Source organism: Lathamus discolor, chromosome 11 (assembly GCF_037157495.1).
Source record: "Lathamus discolor isolate bLatDis1 chromosome 11, bLatDis1.hap1, whole genome shotgun sequence".
Classification (NCBI taxonomy): Eukaryota; Metazoa; Chordata; class Aves; order Psittaciformes; family Psittacidae; genus Lathamus; species Lathamus discolor.
In genome coordinates, this window is record NC_088894.1 from 7,917,472 (window position 1) to 7,940,000 (window position 22,529).

Here is a 22,529-nt window from a genome sequence, read left to right on the forward strand (position 1 = left end):
AGATGACATTACTGCAGTTGGCTGGAAAAGGTCAGAAAACCCGACTCCAAAATTATACCTTCATGGCCCATTGTCAGGCTGGAATAATGTCTGGAGTGGGTTCTGGGCTTTGCAATATCCAATACTTTTATTAATGTCTTTGAAGGTGGAAGAGAAAACATTTTGTAAGGTATCTGCAGATGGTTCCAAGCTAGAGGGAACAGCAACAGCCTTTGAAGGCAGCATTGTAACACACAATGATCCTGACAAAATGCAGAAACAGTCTGAAAAAATAGGATGCAATTCAAGATGAATCAGTGCAAAGTTGTCACTGATGCATAATCAGCTGTTCAAATATAGGATGGGGACAAGTGATTACAAAGCAGTTCTACAAGAAAGCGTCTGGCATTACAGTGAATCAGAAGCCGTACGTGAGTCAATAGTGTTGTGCTCCTGCAAAAAGGGCATATGTCAAACTGGGACATATAAACAAGTGTCATATGTTGTACATGTGACGTAATCCCACTTGGTGCTGGGAAGATTTCAAACGCAATACAGCATACGGGTTTTGGCACTGCACTTCGAAACATATGTTGTCCAGCCACGGAACAATGAAAATGGTGCCAGGTCCAGAAAACATGACCTACAAGGAATGACTGAAGAAATTGAGGGTGTTTGGTGAGTAGATGTCATAAGTCTTCAAATAGATTAAAAATTGCTGCTAAGGGGGAGGAAAGAGACTGCTCTCCATTTCATTTGAGAGCACCATAAAAAGAAACAGGTTTCCATGAAGTGTTCAATAGCAGGAAAAATATCTAATGGTAAGGCTGCTAGAATAGATTGCCCAGAAGAACTATTGAATGTGCATCACATTGGTCAAATGTGCCTCAAAAGGGAAACAAGTAGAGTTAATCGTACCACTGGGCAGAGAGAGGACTGACCAGACCACTCACCAGCTGCTCTCTTTTTTGTAAGGAATCCTCACTCTGTCTGTCAAGATTCTTTTACAACCACTGTAATCCCAATTATTTTTATTCATTTTTTCCCAGTAATTCTTAATAAGAAGTAAGTAAACACTGAAGCTGACAATACCATTGGCTGCCAACATTGCTACATATTGAAACATTTTCATTTATCAAACCCAAATAATTCCTAACTTTTTTGCTTGTTTGTTTGTAGCACTTGTCAGGACTTCTACTTTTTCCTTCTCTAAAGTGGTAGGCAAAGTGTGAAGGGGGGGTCATCAACTCACCTTATGAATTATGTACCTACATGTTTATAATTTCAGGGAGTGGAAGGGAAGAAGGAAAAAAAAAAAAAAAGAAAGAAAATAAAACCCAACCCCATTTAATTATCAGCATAGCAGCCACAGAAAGACAGACAGACAACAAAAGTAAGATAAGAGACACTTCAAGTAACACAGCTGAGTTTGCTGTGGCTACTGTTATCAAAGTCAAGTACACAAAGCATATTCAGCCCTTTATTGTGCACAAAAATATCTGTGAACTTTAATGTATACCAAATCACACACATTACTTTGAAAAATCAGACCCAAACCACTCCAAAGCTATACGATAGAGGATTTTCACTATCCCCCATCACACTCTTGTTCCATGTAATCTGCACCTAACCAAGAAATTTAAAAACCTCTAAGAGCAGACCTGGTTGATTGTATATTGCTAGATTTGAGAGTGGGGGGGGAGAAAATTCCTTCTGGATCCCAGTGGGGAATTCAGCTCATGCCCTGAAGCATGAGATTTGATTACTCTTTTTTGAACATGCATAACTGCCATTGCTATTACTGGTCATAACATTTTGTCAGGAAAGAGAAATATTATTCTGCAATGTAATAAAAATAGATAAAATTCAATATAGCTTCAGAATCATTTGCTACATTTCCAAAGTAAACATTAAGCACCCATCAAGATTATTCCATTGGATAAGCCAAGGAAGCTTCCAATACTATCTGTTCATTTTATGATCTCTAATTTTCAACTGTGCAAAAATGCTTTCGGTAAATATTATGGGTTCTTCCTGTGCTAGAAGAGATGCTAAATGACCTTCACCAACTTAGTTATAAATAACAGAAGCAGGGAGCACACAAATGCTGTATAGTTTCAGCTCTGTTCAAACCTATCAGCAAATTCTGACCAGTGGATAAAAATGGACACCAGATTCTGCTTGCTTTTTTTTTCCCCTTCTTCATAATCCCACCCCAGTTCCCTCTTGAAAGGCATTCTGTTCTGTCAGCCATAATGGCATCTGCTGGTGGAGACAGGAAGCCATAAATCTGTAGGGTTCCTCTCAACCAAGCCTTGTTAATGCTCCCATTTATCACCGAGGATAGGGTGCCATCTCACTAGTGCTCTACTCACAAGTCCATCTTCTCAATTTCCCCTTCCCAAAGGAGTAACCATTTAAAACAGTGACTTTCTCATCTTGCATGTTGAGACTGAAAACGCCACTGATACAAATACCATACCCAGTGTGTAGCATTTGGATTTAAGCCATGACTCTGGAGAACAATAGCCACTACTTGCTGATCCCAGACTACATTGAATTGCTGCTTCACTTACATCTAGAGCTTGTATCTTTTCAACTTGCACAGAAGTAGCAGATACCAGATGGAAAGGTTAAAATCTGAGGGGGCCCTGACACTTGCCTCCCCCTTCTCCCCTTTGATGCCTGCTAGTTTCCCAGCACATTACAATACTGTACAATGCTTTGGGAGAATTGTTAGTAAAAGAAGCATGTGTTAAAGCAGCATTTAGTACCCAATCCTTCAAAATAAACTATCATAATCAGAGGTGCAGTATCTTTCTGCACTGCCAGGGAGGAGAGGGAATATAAAACCAATTAGAAGTGTCTCCATTTGCTTGATTTGGGAACCAGGATACAGAAGCTGAAGGGATCAAAATCACAAATCAGGGCTAGATGAAATGTGAAAAGAAAATCCTGGTTTGCCACCCTGAACCTGAACTACCTGATCCAGGGCCAGGGCCACTCAGTGTGTCACCCTTCTCACAGAGTGCTAGGGTAACTGTTCTACTGCTATGGATATCGTGGCCTCTCTCGGCCCCACATTTAAACCTGCCTGAGCTGGGGACACAGCAGAAATCCCCTGGTATGCACCAACTGCATTTTACACGTGCTGCATACAGGTAGAAGAGGGCTGTGTAATTCCAACTGATTCAAGCAGGGCTGTTCACTTCTGAGTGAGTTATGCCAGGCAGCAGTGGAAAAATGCGCATTTTATAGTACTGTTATCCTATTTTATCTTTCAAACTAAGCATTTGCTTGCACCAATAAATACTTTCAAATTGCTTACAAAAATTGCTAGAGTTCGTATAGGCAAAGCTATCAAATAATTTAAGTAAAATCAGTTAGGTGGACACGTTCATAAACACAATCTCCTATTAGACTGCTAAATACAAAGGTCACTTAGGGGTCTTCCCGTGGAAACTCATTCCCTGCCTGAGCAGGGGGACTGTGAATCTCCAGTGCCACCGGCTACAACACAGTGGCTCTCACTGGTGCTTTGTAACAGAGCCTGGTTGAACAGACTGATTTTAGAGGGTTGCAAATGATTTCTATTAAACCCAATAGTTTCACTAGAAAGATACAAATGCCAAAACAGAAAAAGTATCTAAGAACTCAGTTTCATGGCGAACTCTGGGATTGGGCTATGGAGCATTGCAACATCCACTTTTAAGAGGTCTTACACAAACTGTAGTTGAATATATAGAAATTAATCCATCTTTTCAGCCCCAAATCGCTTTTAAACCCTCAAGGTGTTAACAGCAGTTGTGGGGAATAAACGGAAATGAATAAATGCGGCAGGGAAATTATCTCCCTGTCTCTTGTGGAACAACGCTGTTCAGAGTTCCCATGTCCCGTCTCCCTCCTTGGGCTGGCCGCTTGTTGGCCTCTCTGGAAGGATGAGACAGCCGGTGTGGTGGGACGGGACCTCGCTCTGGGTTACCAGGAGGGTGCAGCAGCACTCGATGGAAGTTCCCGATTCCCCCTGATCCAGGTGCCGGGGGAAAGTCGGGGAGCTCTGGGGGCTTGTCCTGGACGGGCTGACCATGCTCTGCCGGGCCATTGGCGTGCAGGCGCTTCCTACTGCAGCCCTGCGCTTCACCTGAACTTCACCCAACTTCCCGTGTACGTCCAGCCACTCCGCTCCTAACCTCGGGGCGCCCGTTCGGGTGAGGAGGAGGAGGAAGATCCGCAGGGAAAGCGCTCCGCTCCCCGGCTCCAGCTCCTCGCGGGCACTCGCCCCCGAAGCCGCGCTCGCCAGCCGGTGGTGCCGCCGCACGGGGGGAGCACCCTCCGCGGTCCCTCCACCCTCCCGCCCCGCCGTAGATCCCCGTTATCCGCTTGTTAAATCTGCAGTGACGCAGGGCGAGGGGCGCTGACCCCCCCCCACCCTAAATCCCCCCGCTCGGGGCCGCCCCGTCGCGGCTCCCCCCGGCTCCCAGCCGTCGACGCTCGCGGCAGCGCCTCCCTCGGGAGCCGAACTCCGCGGGCCCTGTCTCTTTAACGGCGCGGCGTGTGGCGGTGCGCGGAGCGGATCGCGTCCTGTCACCGGGTCGCGGAGGAGGAGTTTGTTAATGTTCAGTTTGCTCGGTGGATCGATGTTTGCTGGCATCGCCTCGCCCTGCCTGTGTATGTGTGTGTGTGTGCGGGTGTGTGTGTGTGTGTGTGCGTGTGTGTGCCTGTGCAGTGTGTGTGTGCGTGTGAACAGCAGATTTCCTCCCATCCAAAGCCTCCCTGTCCTCTCCCATATCACTCACCGCCTGGCATCTGACAGCACGGAACCTGCAGCGCTCCGCGCACACGCACACACACACACACACACACCCGGGCACCGCTCCGCCATACAGCTCTGCGAGGAGGAGGAGAGGAGAGGAAAGGGAGGAAGCAGCCAGCCCCACAGTCTTTCCAGAGCTGCCTTTTTTAATATATACATATCTATTTTGTTATTTATTTATTGCCATCCTCTGGCACTGTGGGCGCCTTTCATTTGCTCCTGAGCTCGGATGTTTGAATCAAAGCAAAGCAAGTGTTGCAACAGTTAAAAAAAAAAAAAAAAAAAAGAAAAAAAGAAAAGAAAAGAAAAAAGCCAACAAAAAAAAAAAAAAAAAGCGAGAGAGAAAGAAAGAAACCTAGATCTCTAAAATAAAATAAAAACCAAACAGGTTCCTATCAGTGAAGTGGGAAGGAGGGGGGCAGGGGAGGCTTGAGGGGGTGCCGAGGGAAGCGGCTGAGGCAGAGGAACACGGCTCAGGAGCGTCTCAGGGCTCTCGGATCTGGGGACAGAAGTGAGATTGGAGAAAGTAGAGCGATGCCAAGGAGGAAACAGCAAGCACCCAAACGGGCTGCAGGTAAGGAGAAGCCATCCACTGCACAGCCTCTGTCTCTCCGCTCCTTCCGATCCTACCCCCCATCTTTATTATTATTTAGGGTCACCCTTGCTTTTCCGGGCTGGATCTTTATTTATTTATCCCCCCTCCCCCTCCCTTTCCCTTCCTAACTCCGCGGAGCCAGTTTCGGTCCCGATTGCCAAGAGCTTTGCTCTGATACGGGCTGGCCCCTCCGCCGCCCGCCGCTCCCGCCGCGCTCGTTCCGCTGCCCCCAGTGCCGCTGGTGCCTCCGGTACCTCCGGTGCCTCCCGCCCCGAGCCCCTCCTGCCCCGGCCAAACTTTTCCCCCCAACTTTCTTCCACTCGGCGCCCCTTCCCCCCGGCCCCTCTCCCTTCCCGAGCCTCCCATCTGCTTCCCGCTCCAGTCCCTACCGTCGTTTGGTTTTTTCCCCCGTTTTTAATTCCCCCCTCCCGGTGGTTTTTGGTTTTAAAACGTGTGTATCGCCAAGTGGGTCGGTGCGGTTAATCTTTTATTTCGCCGTGTTTCTGGTGGCAGCGGTGGCCGGGTGTGTGTGTGTGTGTGTGTGTGTGTGTGTGTGTGAACGTTGTGTCTGCCTGAAATAGTACAGGGACTGTCTCTGCTGATGAACCCGGTGGGGAAGTTCAGCCTTTGATCATCAGTGGTGAAAATTGCAACAGGAAATAAAATGAAACGTTCTGACTGTTAGAAGACAATCCGCGTTTTCAAATCAAATCCTTCTTTTGTTTTGTAGCCGAGTTGATATATTTGCACATGCCAAGTGGTTTTACAATTTAGTTTTTATTTTTTTCTTTTTTAAGAACAAAATAGTTTGTAACTTTGGAAGTGTTTTGTTCTGTCGTTTATAGGGAGTTCTTCTTCTTTTGGGGGCCAAGAAGAAGATGAGTGGGCCTGTATAGTAAATCTTTTCAAAGAGTTTTCTTTCAGGCTGCTTAATTGCCTTTTTTTTTTTTTTTTTTAATAGTGTGGTGGGGTTTTGTTTCTGGGAAGCGCAATATGGAAGTTCATTTTTCTTCTGCCAGACCCACCCACTGAAAAATCAGCTTTCCAGTTGATTGCCAGCTTTGATTTGACATTTGATTGATCACCTGTCATCTTGCTGCCTTTGATCTATTCATTCTTGATATATATCAATAAATCACTCACCATGGTAACCCAAGTGCCAATGACGTAAGGCTTGCCCTCTAGATTCTCTTAGCCAGACATGCACAATTATTATCTTGTTTGGCTTTTAATGTAGGCGGGTTTTTCCCCCCCTTTTTTTTTTCATTTGTGTCCTTCATCAGATTAGTTCTTTAGAGAAAACTCATATTTTATGGTTTCAGTTTAAAAACAGTTTGCTAATTTTTCCTCCCCCTTCTGAATATTTTCTAGGTGTGGAATATTATGTGTGGGACAAAATGTATGGGCAACTTTAGTGGCATACTTGAATAAACTTTGAAAAGTAGTGCTCGGGATTTGCTCAGGGGTAAATGATATTTCAGAGAATCTGGGACACGCGTAACTTTTATAAACTTGCCTATTTTGCCATGTTCACATAGGTGTAGGACAGTGGTGTGCAGGCAGAGCCTTTTGGGACGTGACCAGTGAACGTACCTATGCAGGTTGCTCCTATGATTCCTGGCGGCAAAGATCCCCTTGAACTATAAATAATAGTTGAGCTAGAAATGCATATATGTATATATACACACACATATATATGTATTCAGAAGAACTCTCTGATGGGTTGCTATTATTGTTTTATTCACAAAGAGGTTATATCTGAATAAGGCATTAACATTCTCAACTTGCAGGATAAATAGCAATTTTTTTCATGGATGCTGATCATCACAGTGACAGTGCTAGAATTGCTCTTTTTTTTTCTCTCTGTCAAGAGGATGAGGCTTCATTTTATTTTGTTTTCAGAGTAGAATTTTCACGTGCAATGCATGTAGTATCTTTTTGTACAAGGGGGACCCTGTTCTTTTTAGAGGCGTAGACTACAGAATAAGTAAATTTTTGCGAGCAAAGCCCATGCTGTTGTTTCCTGGGATTCCCCTGCTGAGAATACAGTAAGATATGTTTTTATCCAGAACGCTACAGTATTTTTGAGAATCTTAATGACGAGGGAGAAATTTGAATGGCCACAATTACATCCCCCTTCCCTTATTCTCAGTATAAAACGTGCATTGCTCTTCAGTGGTGCATTTCTTTGATTATATTTGTCCTCAGATCAGTGTTGTTTCAGGTGAGCAAAATACTGCAAATGCAGTCCAGTTTCAACCAGCATAGCTGATCTGAAGTACGTTTATACATTTGCTATAGTTCTCCTGCTTTGAAGTTGCTTTCGTGTGTTGGGGGTGGGGGGGTGGGGTGGTGTTGTGTGCGGTGGTGGTCTCAAATAGTAGACGTGCCTGTTGTATCTAGTTCTTAAAACTGACTTTCATTTTCAGGGATAGTACTGAGGTTCTATTTTCTATAGTGAAAGATACCTCGAAGTGACAGTAGACAGGCTGTGCAATAAGAAATGAGTTGCTCATCAGAGCTGATAGCAAAGCTCCTTATTCCTTTTATTTAAAGGAGTTAATACATTATATATTACTTAATTTTCACTTTTATTTATTTTTAGTTGAACAAGTTCAAACGTATCAGTTGCAGTTCATTCTGTCTTGATGGCAGCAGAGATATTGAAGAGAAGTTTGCAACTTTTAGCTTCTTTAGATAGTTCACCTCTAACAGAAGAAAAATGATAAGCCTTATGATTCTGGACATGCCTGCTTTTGTCATTGCCTAAAATTAAATACTATGCACAACTGTAAATAATTACTACCATGCACTGACTTTGAAAGCAGGTTTCTAGTTTGATTAATGAATAATGTAAAGGTTAGACAGAACCAGCGAGTGAATCAGAAGTGAAGTCCTGCTGCTAGATGAAAATCTGTCTAGAGAAATATACATGGCAATTTTGTCCTTTTCTATTATTAATTTTAAGCCTTGTATTCCTAAGAAATATATTACAGACCATTGTAATGAAACAAGGTAGTGTAATTGGATAAATGGGGCACTATTTATGTTCGATGATGAGGATTTTTGATCTCAAATTACACTTTTAAAGACACTTTATTTCACATCAACATCGAAACTATGTCACATGCATTTTGATCTTTCCGGGGCCGAATCTTTTCTGAATCGTCATTCCTTTTTGAGATCGTCATTTCCATTTCGGTAATTCTTGAAGCAGATAGTTCCAGCTCTTTATATCAGTGCCTGCTTTAGTATCATACTTCTGTTTACAATAAACAACCCATTTGTGCTATAGCTTTCAGCCAAAGGGCTTTACAACCTCTGGGCCTAATTCTCCTCTTGCTCAGGTGCAAATCAAAAGCAGTTTCTTTACTAGCAGCATCAGTGCAGTTGCAGTGAGTACTGTCTGCTCCTGCGAGTAAGAAGAGACTTAGGCCCAGAAAGTACTTCATCCTTCAATGAAATGCAGCCACCTCTGGGGTAGAAGTGTTGTAACGATTCCATAACAAATGGTAATATATTAACAGAAGGATGGAAAAAGGGTGGGAGCAAAGCAGAATTGCTATTCAGATTTTATTCCTAGGGGTATGAAATAGCTTTCAAACACAATTTCACTGGATTAAACTCTCCTTTCCCCTGCAGCTTGTTTAAATGTGCATATTTTATTTTGTGATCATGAATTGCTAGTTTGCTTTTTTAAACCCTGGAAAGAGGAATCTGAACTTAACACCTTTTCTGGCTGCAATTTTGTATTTCTTTTCTTTCTCTCTCAGCTCCAGTAGGCTATCTGAGGATCAAAGCTCAGGAAAAGTACAGCTATCAGTCAGATATCAGTCACATGTATTTTGTTTATTGGAGCTGTAGAATAACACAGTTTTGTTGTTGGAAGGAAGAGTCCTTGTAGAGCAGCAAGCAGAGGACAGTTAGCAGCCAGTTCTTTACAGCTGCAGTTTGTACCTTAGTAGTAAAAAGGTTATTTAAAACAGAAACATCTTTAGAAAGTGAAATTTTGTGTCTGCAGAGAGCACAGTGAATGACCAGCTAGGTCTGATATCTATATTTCTGTGATGAAATGACATATATATATGTATAAATAACCAAGAGCGCTGTGGCTTTTCAAGTATTATTTGTATCCTTTAATTACAGGGGTAATAGAAGCAGGTTCCAAGCAAGCAGTACTGAGTGAAACTGTAGAAATGGCAGTGCTGTTTTGTTTAACCATCCTCTAGAAAAGCAAGTGCACATCAAAACCACCTAAATAGCTCATGCCTCAGAACCTTTCAGTTACTGTGCACATCACAGTGCTGACAGATGACAGAAAAGCCAAGGTGTTCACAAACAAGAGGAGTCTGTAAATCCTGGTTAATTAAATATATTCCAAAATATACTTTTACAACCAAAGAGGCACCAAAATTAGTCGCCATCTGCGTATAAGTTCTGGAATCAGCTGCTGAGCCCAAAGTTACTATGTAATTTTTTCCCATGTCAAAACTCTGGCCTGAAAAGGGCAATTTGAAATCACATTCATTTTAGTTACTGTTTCCTTATTTCAGTTTTACTCTCACATATCAAAACACAGTGTATTATCACTATATAAAGAGTGGGACTCGCCAAGAGTTCAGCCCCTGTGACTGTGAAATAAAAGATATTTCCATCAGTAAATGACACAATTTTATAGCACTTTTAAAAACATGTTCATTGTCAGAAATTCTTTTGCATAAATGCTCTCCCTCTTCTGTGCTCTCTAATTGAAAAGCTCATTTTCTTCAGAACGACAGGATTTTGGTATTTCCTCCCGGAGCTTGCTTCTCCTGATTTTCCCTCTCATTAGTAGCACCCACCTCAAGCAACTGTTTCCCCTAGAAGAGGTCCCCGGAGTTCCTCTGTAGCACAGAGCCAGGGTGAGCTTTTCTCCTGTGATTTAACTTCCCATCCCGATGAGGACATCGCTCCCAGAGAGCAACTCCAGACTTGCGGGAAAAAAAAAGCTGTCAGTTGCTGTGGCTGCAATTCCCAACTTAGCAGCAGCAGAGGGAATGGAACTGTACTCTATCAATTACAGTTGGAACCAGAGGCTAAACACTTATTGTGTTAAGCTATTGTGCAGATCTTAAGAGCTCAAATGTAAAAAAAATATCATGTCAGCTAGTCGAGGGGAGAATAAGGCCTGGCTCTTCTACTGGATGACGTATTATTAGCAAATGCACGGTAAAATTATTCATATTCCATTTAATGCCTCTCGGGTTGAGACATATGTGTACCGCATTATCCCTTAAAAAAAGGGGATCCTATTGATTTTACTGCTAAAATAATCCTTTGTTTTTCCCTCTTCTCTTCAAAATGAAAATATTTGTGAAGTTTTACCTGTAAAGCATGCTCATGAAAGCAGAGACATTTTCATCTGTCTCCGAACCTGATATAGGAGTCAACTGCAAACACATTACATTCTCAGCTGAAGTTTTATATTTCATCTGTGCAAGAGCAGTGATTTTTCATTACCTATTTAATTACAATAATTTACATGAGAGTGGGTCCTGTTCTGCGGCTCTTACTCAGCAGTTTGCTTCAGTGGGTAACTGGCCTGTGTAAAGACTGTCTATGTAGGACTGGGCTGTTTAGCTGCAAAATTAAATATACATGTTTCTTCACTAATGTTTTGCCTCTGAAGAGGGACCAGATTCTGTCATTAAGTTTTAAATCTAGGGAGAATTCTGCTTGTAACTTGTGTTACTAGTGGTTGTATGCTATTCTTTTCTGAAGCCTGTATGACTGAGATATTTTCCTTGCTGGGCTAGCCTCACTTCTCAAACATGTTTCCATTCTCTATGTTAATTATTGAACACTTTCTTGGTACCAGCAGATGATGCGGTCTTTTAAGGAACCCTTTTTTAACTGGCAGTGTTAATGTTGTGCACAAGAACAGCAGCTCTCAAGTAAATGCATGAAGATGGTTTTGCAAATCGGAATCCTAAAGTTCCATGTAGTTTTAGGGACTAAAACCAGTTCTTTCTTATTAAGGTGACCTCTCACTTGAGGCTGTTGAATCTTGGCACTGAGTAATTTTTACCATGTTATAATAACGGCTCTTGCAACTGAGAAATTCTTGACAGCGAACCGTGTATTTTTTAAGGTTTCAAGGAGAAACGCATCATAGAAGCACACTGTTTCCCATTAGATTTACACATCCCTCTTAACTGTTGCTGGCTTTTCATCTGTTACCTTGTGAGGTTTTTTTCAGGCAAAAAGAAGTGGAAAAACTGGTCTTATGATCTAAGTGTTGCATTAAGTGTTTCATTTAGAAAAATGAAGAGAATCTTTGTTTCCCTAAAAGAAATGTTTTCCCCTTTTACCCTAGGAACAAGAAAGTCACAACAATAGCTTCAAAATGACAGGATTCAGTTGTGAAAAATAGAGAGTTTATAACATGCAGCACCCGATAGTCCCAAGTATTGGTAAAATTCCACAGTTAAATAGAACAAACAGTACTAAATGTATTTGAAACAGATCCTCTTCAGGTATGAACACATGCATATGCATATGTATGCACACATACCTGCAAAAAGGAGACAAGTGTCTGCTTGGGAGAGGGATGACCATTCTTATTGACAGAAGCTGGAAAGCCCTGTTTTTCAGAGCAGTTTTTGATTATTCCACTAATATTTGCCTAAATGTTAAAATTCCTGTGATGTTAGGAGTTGTGTCCACTGAAAGTCCTTTGCTAGTGTTTATTTTCTTTAAACCTCCAGGTCTTGGTGTCTGGTGATTGTATAAGCACCCAATATACATTTTAAAAGGAAAATTTATTTTAAACACCATACTGTGGAGAACTAAGGAGCTTGGAAACATTCAGCCTAAAAGTTCTTATGCCAGAAGAAAAATGCCATGCCTCTCAAAGTGACTGTTTGTATCGTCTCACTATTTTCAGCTCTCATAATTTCTGAGGTGGTGCTTTGTGATTTTTGAATAAGCAAGGTTGGCAATATTGCTTTTGACTGATTGTAATGATGAACTGGTGTGTGTGTCTGCGTATATAATTATATCTGTACACACACATAATACCAGTAAACAAAATCCATAATATAACAATAGAGTGGAGTTGCTTGAATAGTAGCTCTGGATTTGTTTTGCTATAAACAAAGCAGTTGTGAGAGATCAGACCATCGGTTCTTGAGGAGTGGCTTTCAATTGGAATTTTGTGGAGGTTGCTTTTAGTGTCAATTAGATCAAGAAAGTTAATAGCCAGTAACTGTTCTTTAAAGTCTAAACACTTGCAGGACCTACAACGAATGCACAGCCAACCTTTTTTCAGATGTAATCAGGCTCAACTTTATTGAAAAAAAATTTGCAACTAGCAACATTAATGCTGTATTTTTATTGTATTAATGCAAATGGGATGCTGACTTCTTTCTTTTATCTCCATGGCTTGTATCTATTATAGCTGTATCTTAGTCCTTTCTGTATCTTTTCTCCCTGTGTTCTGTAAACTGCAATCGTCTAATGATACTGAGGCTCATTAAAGTTACTCACGATGCTAAAGAGACTGTGGAAGCATCCTTAGCTCAAGATGCCTACAGAAAAGCAAAACTACCGAGTATATGGGAAAAACTAATTCACATCAATCCTTCCCTTCCTGTTTTGGGAAACCTTTAATATTAGTAGGTCAAACAGGAAGAAAAATCTTACAGGAAGGACTGTGTACTGGAAAGAACAGGTTGTTTTTAATACATACACATCCCTACCTGACAAGATAAAAAGCAATAAGGTTTTAAGGCGCTTTCTGGCTCTTCCTGCATCTCTCTCAAAAGACTCATTTAATTGGAAAGCCTGTTGTGCTTGGTTTTATGCATGTATAAGGGAAAAGGAGCAATTTTGCATAAGGCCTAATATTCCAGCACAATGTAATCGGAACTCTTTCTGGTTGCTTTTTAAGTCTCTATGTTCATATAAAATTAAGACCCACTTATCTTAAATTGTAGTAAATCTCATTCAATATTGCTTTCATAACTTAAAAAATGCTGTTACATATTCCCAGAGCAGCTTTGCTGAAGTGATATTTGGTCTGTTATGTGGAATCAGCGCAGAATTTCTATTGAAAAGAAGCAGCACACAGTTCTTGTTTTTAATGAAAAAAAATAAATTATCTGGAATACCTTGATAACAAAGATTTTTTTCTATTGAAACTCTGTGTAGAGGAGATTGGAATGAAAACCTGCACATCGGTGCAGTTTGGTATGTGCAGACAGCAAGTCTGTTTCTATCACTCATCGTTCACTTGGATGGAAATAATCTTTTTTTGGTAGAAAGATTTTACTCTGAATTTTCCATATACAAATAATTTCATCTGAATTACACTGGGAATCACCAGCACAATTCATAAGGCCTGCAATTTTCTTTGTACATATACGAAGAACTCATTTACTTCCTGCAACATGAGTGAACTTCACACACAAGAGCTGGATCTTTTCATGGTGCTCAGTTTGTATCAAAAAAGCAGCCCCATGCTACCTGGTATATTGGTGTACCAAAAAGAATTTTTAATGTGTTTTTCAGCCATGTCATAACATACATAAGCACAGTACAAGCAGCATGTGAAACATTAACATGTGAAAGGAGAAAGAAGCTAAGTAGTTGTATTGATCATCTGTAGCATTAAATGCAAAAAATATTAAAAGCTTTCTAGTGCTTTTGATTAGCTGTGTGGTCCCTGCTTGTATGTACGTGCTTTGTTAGGAAGTGGAGTAATATTTCTCAAACTTAACACCTTTCTTCCAAGGATTTCCTACTAATGCTATGCACTCCTCAGAATAACCCCAGTGAAGCAGAATATTTTTTCCCCATTTTACAGAAAAGCAAATTGAATCCAGGAGATTTTAACTGTTTTCCTCAAGGTAAAACAGTACTTGCTCCTCATTCCCTCCTCAAGGTGCTAGATCACATTTTTACTATCATAGGTGCACTTCCAGGAGAGAAAGCTGGGCTGGAGGCTCAAGGCATCCACATGCCTGCTGCTGGGGTGACAAGAGGGAGTAGCCCAGCTGGGGCACCAGGGAATCGGCCCTGAATGGGGCTGGAAAGGCATTTTCATCCTTTCTGTACAGCTCCCTATAGCAAAGGAGGCAGCACTTTGCTTGTGTCCAGGAGCACCCGAAAATGGGAGGACTCACAGTCAGAGAAAGAAAGCTGTGTTAACTCTGTTAACAATTCAAGTGAGCTTTACTAGGCAGGAGTTTTAGGCAGAATAATTTTAAGGCTTTTACCTTCCTTAAATTATCTTTAGATGCATTTTTGGTCAGATGCTTTTCCCCCCACATATTGTTCTACATTTCCTTCTCAGACCTGGGATCTTGCTTTTGTACTTCTGAGAATATATAATGTGTTGCCCTGAGAAATATGAAGATACTGATTTAACTGTAGCTAAACAGGACATACAATTTTTTTCTTCACCTTCAGTGGTGCTTGGAAATCTCTGCTAATAGAGTTTGAAGCTCTAACTTCTGTAAGTCAAGTCCTAAAGGGTCTAAATCCTCACATGGGCATCTAAAGAAAAACCTGAATTTTTAAAAGCTTTTAGCACCAAGCAGTTCCCATGGACCTTCCTCAGGCCTCTCTCTTGTGTAAACTGGAATTGTAAAGTCTCAATCAAGGGCAGTGTTGTTTTTCTAAAGTGGAGATGTATGTACTGCCGCTAGAAGAAATATGCTGCATGTAATAGCCTATGGATTCATTAAGGATTGTTTATGTTTATTTTCACACTGTATTACCTTTCAGGAATGGTCGTTTCAGCCATTATATTGACAGGAGCTCAGAATAAATCTTAGGTAATACAGGGCTAATCTGCCATACCTGGGAGACCACCTGCTACCCTCTCGAACAGAGGCCAGATCATTTGGTGCTGAATCACCAGGTAGGGCTTTCTCCTCTGGAGCTGGGGACTTGGGATGCTCTCCCGTGGCTCCTTTTCATGTGGAAATTAAAGCTCGCCTCTATTTCTGAACAGTAGGTTATTAGAGTTCGTATGCAAATTCCCAGGATGGGAATTTGTCTCTTTGATAATTGATATAATAATATATATTTTTAGTGGTCCAAAGTCCTTGAGCTTGATCCTTGTATGTGTAATTTATGTTTATTTCTTACTGTTATTAACTGTAATTTAGTTGTTGGCGCCTTTCATTGCCTTAGATTGAAGGGAGTGTCTCTATCCCATTGCCCCTTCATAAGCAATGCCCTTTTAGGGTTCCTTATCCTGTATCCTTGCCCAGACATTTCCTAGCCTGTCAAATACTGTCATTTTATTCCTTACAGATCATTCACAGTACGTCTCCTGTTGCACACACAAGTAAGGAACAAATGCAATCAGGATGCATCATCGTTTAGCATAACAAATAAAAGCCGATCAGTGCAGATTTCCCTTAAAGTGTCTCTTAATATGTATTGTCAAAATGTCTGAAGATGTCTTTTACTCATAAGTGTTTAATTATTTGTGACAATTAAACTAATATTCAGAGCAGGGAAAAAATGAGGGTATTAAATATTTTCCCTTGTCAAAAGCTAACAAAACATCATCTGACACAGCAAACTCCTTAAATTTCATATTTCAAACATACCTTACAACTGAAAAAGCCCTTGAACGAAATTGTGGGGCCCCATTTCACAGCCCTGGATTTTGTACTGAATTTGAGGAAACTGGATTTTTAAAACTAGCCCAAAATTTGAGGGGACATCATTAAAGCACATATCAGTAATGAGCAGCTGAATAGTTGATTATTAAAAAGGAGTTTCTATCAATTTTTAAGTCTGTGCTGAAATGTACAGTCAAGGGCCCCTCTGACTGCCTGAATCAGGGACTCAGACCTGGGTTGTATAGCCTCAGCCGGTTATTGTTTTATTTGTGCATGCAAAAAAAACAGCTCAGATAACGCAGAGCAAGCCATCAACCTTATCTGTGTTCAGAATTATAGATTTATTTTGTTGGTTTTGTCTGATGATCCCTCTAGGCGAATCTGTTGTTTGAACTGGAGAGGCAACATGCTGTGGATGGGGTAGAACAAGTAGCCAACATAGCTGCACAGGGCTCAGTGCCTTCACCTGCCTGGCAGCCTTTTAATGTGGTAAAAGCTCAGCTATGTAATAACAAAAAGGGTGAAAAATAACAGGAAAGATCTCGAAAAGAGCAAAAAGCCAGCAGAGGCCTTGAGAGCAGTGTTGTGTGGATGCTAGAGCACTGCATAGCCCGGACATGTCAACAATAACATCTGTGTTATGGGTGCAACAGTTCTACAGTCCAGATTGTTTGGGGTTTTCTGTTGAGACGTTTGATTTCTACTGATTCTCCTGTTTCCAGTTCTAAACTGCTCCATTTCCACTATCAAAATCTGTGTTTTCCTTCTTAAAACGTTCTTCCTGTAATTTAGGGTAGGATGTTATTTGGCAGAAAATTAGAAGACATACATCAGAGTTTCTTTCAAAGCTGTGGGACCACTGTGCTTTCTGGCAGTGACGTGAACATTTCTCAGAGATGTCTTCTGCTTTCCCTGAGAAAATCCACCCCTATTTGTCCGAGTTATAAACTCTAAAAGTTGCGTTGCTGAAGAATTTTTAGAAGGTGACACAGCATTCCCCAACGTGCCATCCCCACCACGCATGCTCCGTTCTCAGTTCATCTTTTTCAATTACATTCCCTTAAAATACGTTTTAGCTGGGGATAAGTAGGACAATTGCTTTCCCTGCTGCAGGGACACCGATGGGTCTGAGCAGTCGAAGGAGAATGAGGAAATGGTCTGTGTTGTGTGTTCAGCTGGGGCCCAGGCCCTGAGATGGGAAGCAGGGAAACTTAAGAAGCAGAGCATGGACAAGCAGGAGTAAAGAGAGGAGCAAAGAGCATAAACTTAACAAATATCTGTAGAAAATGGTGGTAAAAATGTATAATTGATTTTTTCGTCTGGTGAGAGTAGAGCACGATATTCAGTATTAGCTCTTGCAGTGAATTCATCCAGCAGTTTCTGTCTGGATTAAGACCTTTATGGAAATAAGCACGGTTCCACATGTGCGGTTCCAGGCTGTCCTCTGCTTGCTTTTGGAAAGCCTGGCCCGGCCCTGGCTTCACCGCAGGCCAGGGATGGATGTGTGCAGGAAGTTAATCTGCCTCAGCTGGGAAGAAAGGTGCTGTCTGCATCTGCGGGTGTGTGGTGGGACTGGAGTGCAAGGAGCCGCTGGCTGAGGGTGCGCTGAGGTGGCTGCTGAGTCCTGCAGCCCTTTTGTGTGAAGAAAGGACAAAAACTCACCTAAAATTTGCCAGAGCTGTGCCTCCCGTGTGTTAAATGGTGGCGGCGATGCCTCATACCTGAGGAACTGTGCAGGCAATTCAGGGAGGAACCGTCGAAGCAAGGAAAATCGTGATCCCCTGCTAGGAGTCTGCAGGAGATGTGGGCAGCGAAGGTGAGGCCCACACCTTCACTGGCGAGAACTGAACAGACGTATTGAAGAGTTCAGACAGCACACTGAGAGGTTTGTAGAAACCATACACAATCTATAGTAATAGGAATATATATGGGGCGGTTGCATATTGTTGTGTTGTGCTGCTGGAGCTGCCTGGTCAGTGGCTGGGCTGGCGCAGGGCTGCGGGGTGCCCACTGCCTCAGGTAGGCTGGAACAAAGCGTGGAAGTTACTGGCTGTTAGGTAGCTGTCGTACAAAAGCAAGCAGCTCAGGAGAAAATACAAAGAATAATGCCAGGAGTTTCAACCACAGATATCTGTTTAGATAAAAAGGGCCTGTTAGCCTAAGATCTCATGCTGCAACATGCAAATTGCGAAGGGCTGAGCCCTGTGTCGCTGTGTAACTGCCATTTATTTCAGCAGGCACTGGGCCCTTGTGACTGACGTACAGTTTCACTTGGGGCAGGGGATTTTATTTTTTAATTTTTTAAGTTTAATTTAATTTTATTTATTTCATTTTATTTCACTTTCTTTTAATTTTACTGCCCCTGTGGGAGGTCTTTCATAGACATTGAATCTTTCTATCTGAAGTCAGTGACAAAACTTGACTGAGGATCAGCAAGAGCAGGTTGCATTCAGGATATTATAGAGTTTTGTGTCACCTCCAAAATTTGTACATTAAATAACTAAAATCCTGAGAATGTTAATCTAGAAAACAGTCATCCTTGCATTACTCTTTTGCTGTTTCTGTGAACTTAACAGAGATTTTATAAACTTGTGATTTTGGTTAAACAGAGGTAAATCATGTGGAGAAATATTTGCGTGGGGGGAAAGGGATGTTAATGATGCCATCGACATCTGGGTTTCCACTTGTTTGGATTAAGGATATTTTACCTTAATCATTCCCAAACATCTCTGCTAAAATCCCTTTTTTTCATTTTTTTATCACCTATGAGGTATAGCCAGGCAGGTTCTCAATGTGTGTCTGTGTGTTAGGGTGAAGTGCTGAAATTTGTTGGTAGAGTGAGTATACAAACAGTCTGATTTTTGTATTTGTCCTCTTCCATTATAATTGTTTGGAAACATTTTGATTCAGTTAAAATGCACCATTTTCAATATACAAAGTGTGTGCAGGGGAACAAGGGAGTGATTATGAGTTCCTCCAAGGAAATAAGCATCTCTTAGCCATCATCCTACAACTGGGAAAGTTCTAATACGACGTCTATATAATTTAACCTAATAATTTGTACTTTTTTTTTACAGTGATGTAATGGGGAGAGTGACCTGGACTTTGTAAAAGTTCCCCTACTTACTACACATTCCCAAGGGCAACGTAACATTCTAGACAGTGTTTTATATTCCCTGATTAAAACGTAACATATTTTTGCATTTCCTGTGCAGTGACCTGTTAGTGCTCATAGACAGAACACTTAAAGAACAGTTACAAGGAGACATTTCCAAATGTGCCTAATATGCGCGAGTTTTTATAACATTCTTATTTCATTTGAAATTGCAGCTACAGCAGGAACCATTCAGACGGCGCATTGATTTAACTTTTTAATCCACTGTTTTGCTATGTCAAGTAAAATAAATGTTTGTTTTTAGCTCCGGTTTTTTGCATTGCTAAAACTCGTAACTACTTGCTTTAAGCTTGGGATTCTAAAGGGAGCTACATTATCTGAGATTTAAAGCTTGCTTTTTGTAGCTGCTTTCTCACAACTCCCCCAAGGAAAAAAAAATACAAAAGTACAACTTTAGCAAAAAGGGCTTTTATATCTCTATCAATTATAGAAACACCAACTGCAGTAGATTACAAATGTGTTTGGCTGATTGTGATATTGTGTGGGGAAAACTGTCACAAGGAGCTGGATTCTGTTCTCCCCAACACCACTGGGCTGTCGCACAGCTCCTTGGGCTGCAGCGGCACTTCTGTCAAATCTGGAGTAGGCAAGAGCAGGATCTGGCTCTGGGATTGCCAAATTGTGTACTGCCAAATCTAACTCTGTACTTGTGCAGAGTACAAGTGCAGCTCTAGTGCAAATCCTGACGCTAGGGAAAAATAGAAAGCTGTCGAATGTGAACGCAAGTACTAACTATGTGTCATTGTGTATGCATGTGTTTTTATGTGTGCCAAAGCAAAAGCCACACCGATACATCTGCAGCCTGGACCAGAAACCTCTGGGGAGAATCACTCCAGTTATTGTTGTTCTTTATTTTTTTATCTCCAAGATATTTGTTTACTTTTACTGTCTTGAAGAATAAAGTGGGGGGAAAAGGCACCACAGAACAAAAATTGTTTGAGCAGCTCATAAAGGTAAAGTAATGAAAAAAAGAAAAATTATATCAAACCAGCAATGCAAGATGGGCTATTTAGCATTTCTGGTGTTGTTTATCACAGGAAAAAATAATGTATCAAAGTATGTGCAGGTTGTTATCATTCCACTAATATCATGGGTAGAAGAGTAGCAACACAAAGGCTTTCAGTTGGCTTCATCTTGGTTACTGTTTCATTCATCTTACTGTGCTTTGGGTCAGTCTGGGAGGACGAGGTTGGGTCCTGGTTTATTTTAACAAAGGAAAACTGACATAGCAAAGTTCTGTGTATACTTCACATTGAAAATGCAATTTTCATTTAATCCCAAGAATGTTGGCGTTTTCCAGTCTGTCAAACAAATGAGTGCACTGGAAGACAGTTAGATGTGTCTGTCTAGTTCATCTATCTAATCTACCTCATTTCTAATGTGCCCATCACCATGATGTCTAGGCAGAAAGTATCTGCTCTGATTTTGCTTTTTGTCTTTATTGGCAGTGGTAACTTAATTGAGTCCTGAGAGCTTTCAGATTCATCTGCAAAAATAATAACAAAACCATTATCACAATAATGATTCATTTTTCTACTCTTACTCAGAATTTCCCCTTTCTCTTCTGAGTATATTTGGCTGGTTGATTATTGTTGACTTATCTAGACGAGGTTACATTTTAGAGGTGTTCTATTAAATTGGAATTTTACCTGAGTCAGCAATGACTCAAAACTTCACTTGGCTTCTGAAGTTAATTCAGTCATGTCCTGTAACTTCCTACTGCTTTTCTTTGCAGAAGTTGATTTCATTTACTAAACCACCCAGTTTAGCAGCTGCATCTGTTCTGTGACTTTGCCATATAAAGCATAGGTAAAGGCAATAAAAAGTATAGAAATTGTGGCTTCAAAAATTATATCTTCATTCAGAAGCCCTGTTTTCTGTTACATTTAATTACTTCTCTCTTGGCCAATTAGGTAAAAATGCACCATAAAACATAAGTGGGAAGTTCTTCTAAAGCAAAGGCCTGAGGTCCATGATAAGGGGAGAAGAAATTCCGCTATTGGTTTGCTCTATGTAAGCATGTGGTTGTCACAATCTGCATGCACATGTGGGGAGAGTGTGCTGCAGTGGGGCACTATGGTGCTGCTTGCAGGCACAGGCAGCCTGTCGGTGTGAGTGGTCATGGTAATATCAGAAACGTGTCTGCAGGGCATGCCTTGGCATCTGCAGGGTTGGGTGCCACCTTCCGCATTTGAAAAATATGGTCCAAGTAGTAATCAGTCTGCAGCAGTCAATAAACTTGGGATGAAAAGGCCGAGTAACCAGGGTGTTGCTCACTGAGGGAAAGAGCTCACTGAAAATGCTGCAAGTGTAGCTTGCTCAGCTATAATTGAATTTGATCTCAACTGTACAATTACATGCAGTCCCTTTTCTACATCTTTCCTGCGTGTGTTGAAAGTGTCTTTATAAACTTACCCCTCAAAGATAATTTCATTGAGAGCCAGACGTTTCATACGTGACAGTGATTTCTAATCCCATCTGGACTGGCAGATCGCAGATTCCCAGCCTGTGGCCTCAACATGTAACGTGAGTTCACACAAACACAGTAAACCATTACTCTGGCTGTTCAGTTAGTCCTGGCGTGATTGGGTAAGAGATGGATTACTCTTTGCAAGATTTAATTTCATCTTCCGGGTATTTGCAGAGGACTGAAGTACGGACATGATTATGTTTCACAGGTTTTTCTGTGATTTAGAACAAAAATTATTAGCAGAGCTGGCTCAGCAAGGAATTTCTGATGTAATCTATACCAGTTACAGGCAAGGGGTGTGGTAATAGGGAAAGAAAAAGGAGGTCTAAGTGTTTATCCTGGTTGACTGAGACAGAAAACAGGGCTGGCAGGATGACAAACTGGCATAACCTTACACTAGAAAGTGCAACGATTCCAACAAAAGTTCCAGCCATCATGTGTGGCTTTTAAAAGAGCCAGGCACAGGAGAGGACAGTTTCTTGGTGCATCCTTCAGCATAGCTAGAGCAGATGGCTAAGATCTGTACCATAGAGTTTCTTTAGGTTCTGTGGCAGTGCATATGTTAAATAAGTGTTAGTCATGGGGCTTCAGGGGCTTGGGGGTGGGGCTGGTAAAAGAGGCATATGAGAAATATATTAACGTTGCATACACTACCACTTAATTTCCCCAGTAACAGTACTGTAAAACATTTTTTCATCAGCTCTGTTAGGAACAGTGACAGATGAACCTTAAGCATTTCTGAGGTTTTCTGTAGCTCAGATATAAATACTTCATACTTCTCTGAAAGTTTCAGGATACTATATAAATAACAGAGTTTCCCAAGCTCATATTCCCACCTTCCCAATGATGCAGTCATTTTTCCTTATTCCTGTTTCCTC

The 22,529-nt window shown here is 41.3% G+C and overlaps 1 protein-coding gene across 6 annotated transcripts in view; it reads left to right on the forward strand.

Annotated features, from left to right (window-relative positions):
• The first annotated feature begins 4,586 nt into the window (after nucleotides 1-4,586).
• TSHZ2 (teashirt zinc finger homeobox 2) overlaps nucleotides 4,587-22,529 on the forward strand; it is a 228,114-nt gene continuing 210,171 nt past the window's right edge. For all 6 annotated transcript variants that reach the window (XM_065692042.1, XM_065692044.1, XM_065692047.1 and 3 more), the window contains exon 1: nucleotides 4,587-5,366. In XM_065692042.1, coding sequence (XP_065548114.1) covers nucleotides 5,327-5,366 — 40 coding nt within the window. In that variant the 5' untranslated portion in view covers nucleotides 4,587-5,326. The remainder of the gene's footprint in view (nucleotides 5,367-22,529) is intronic.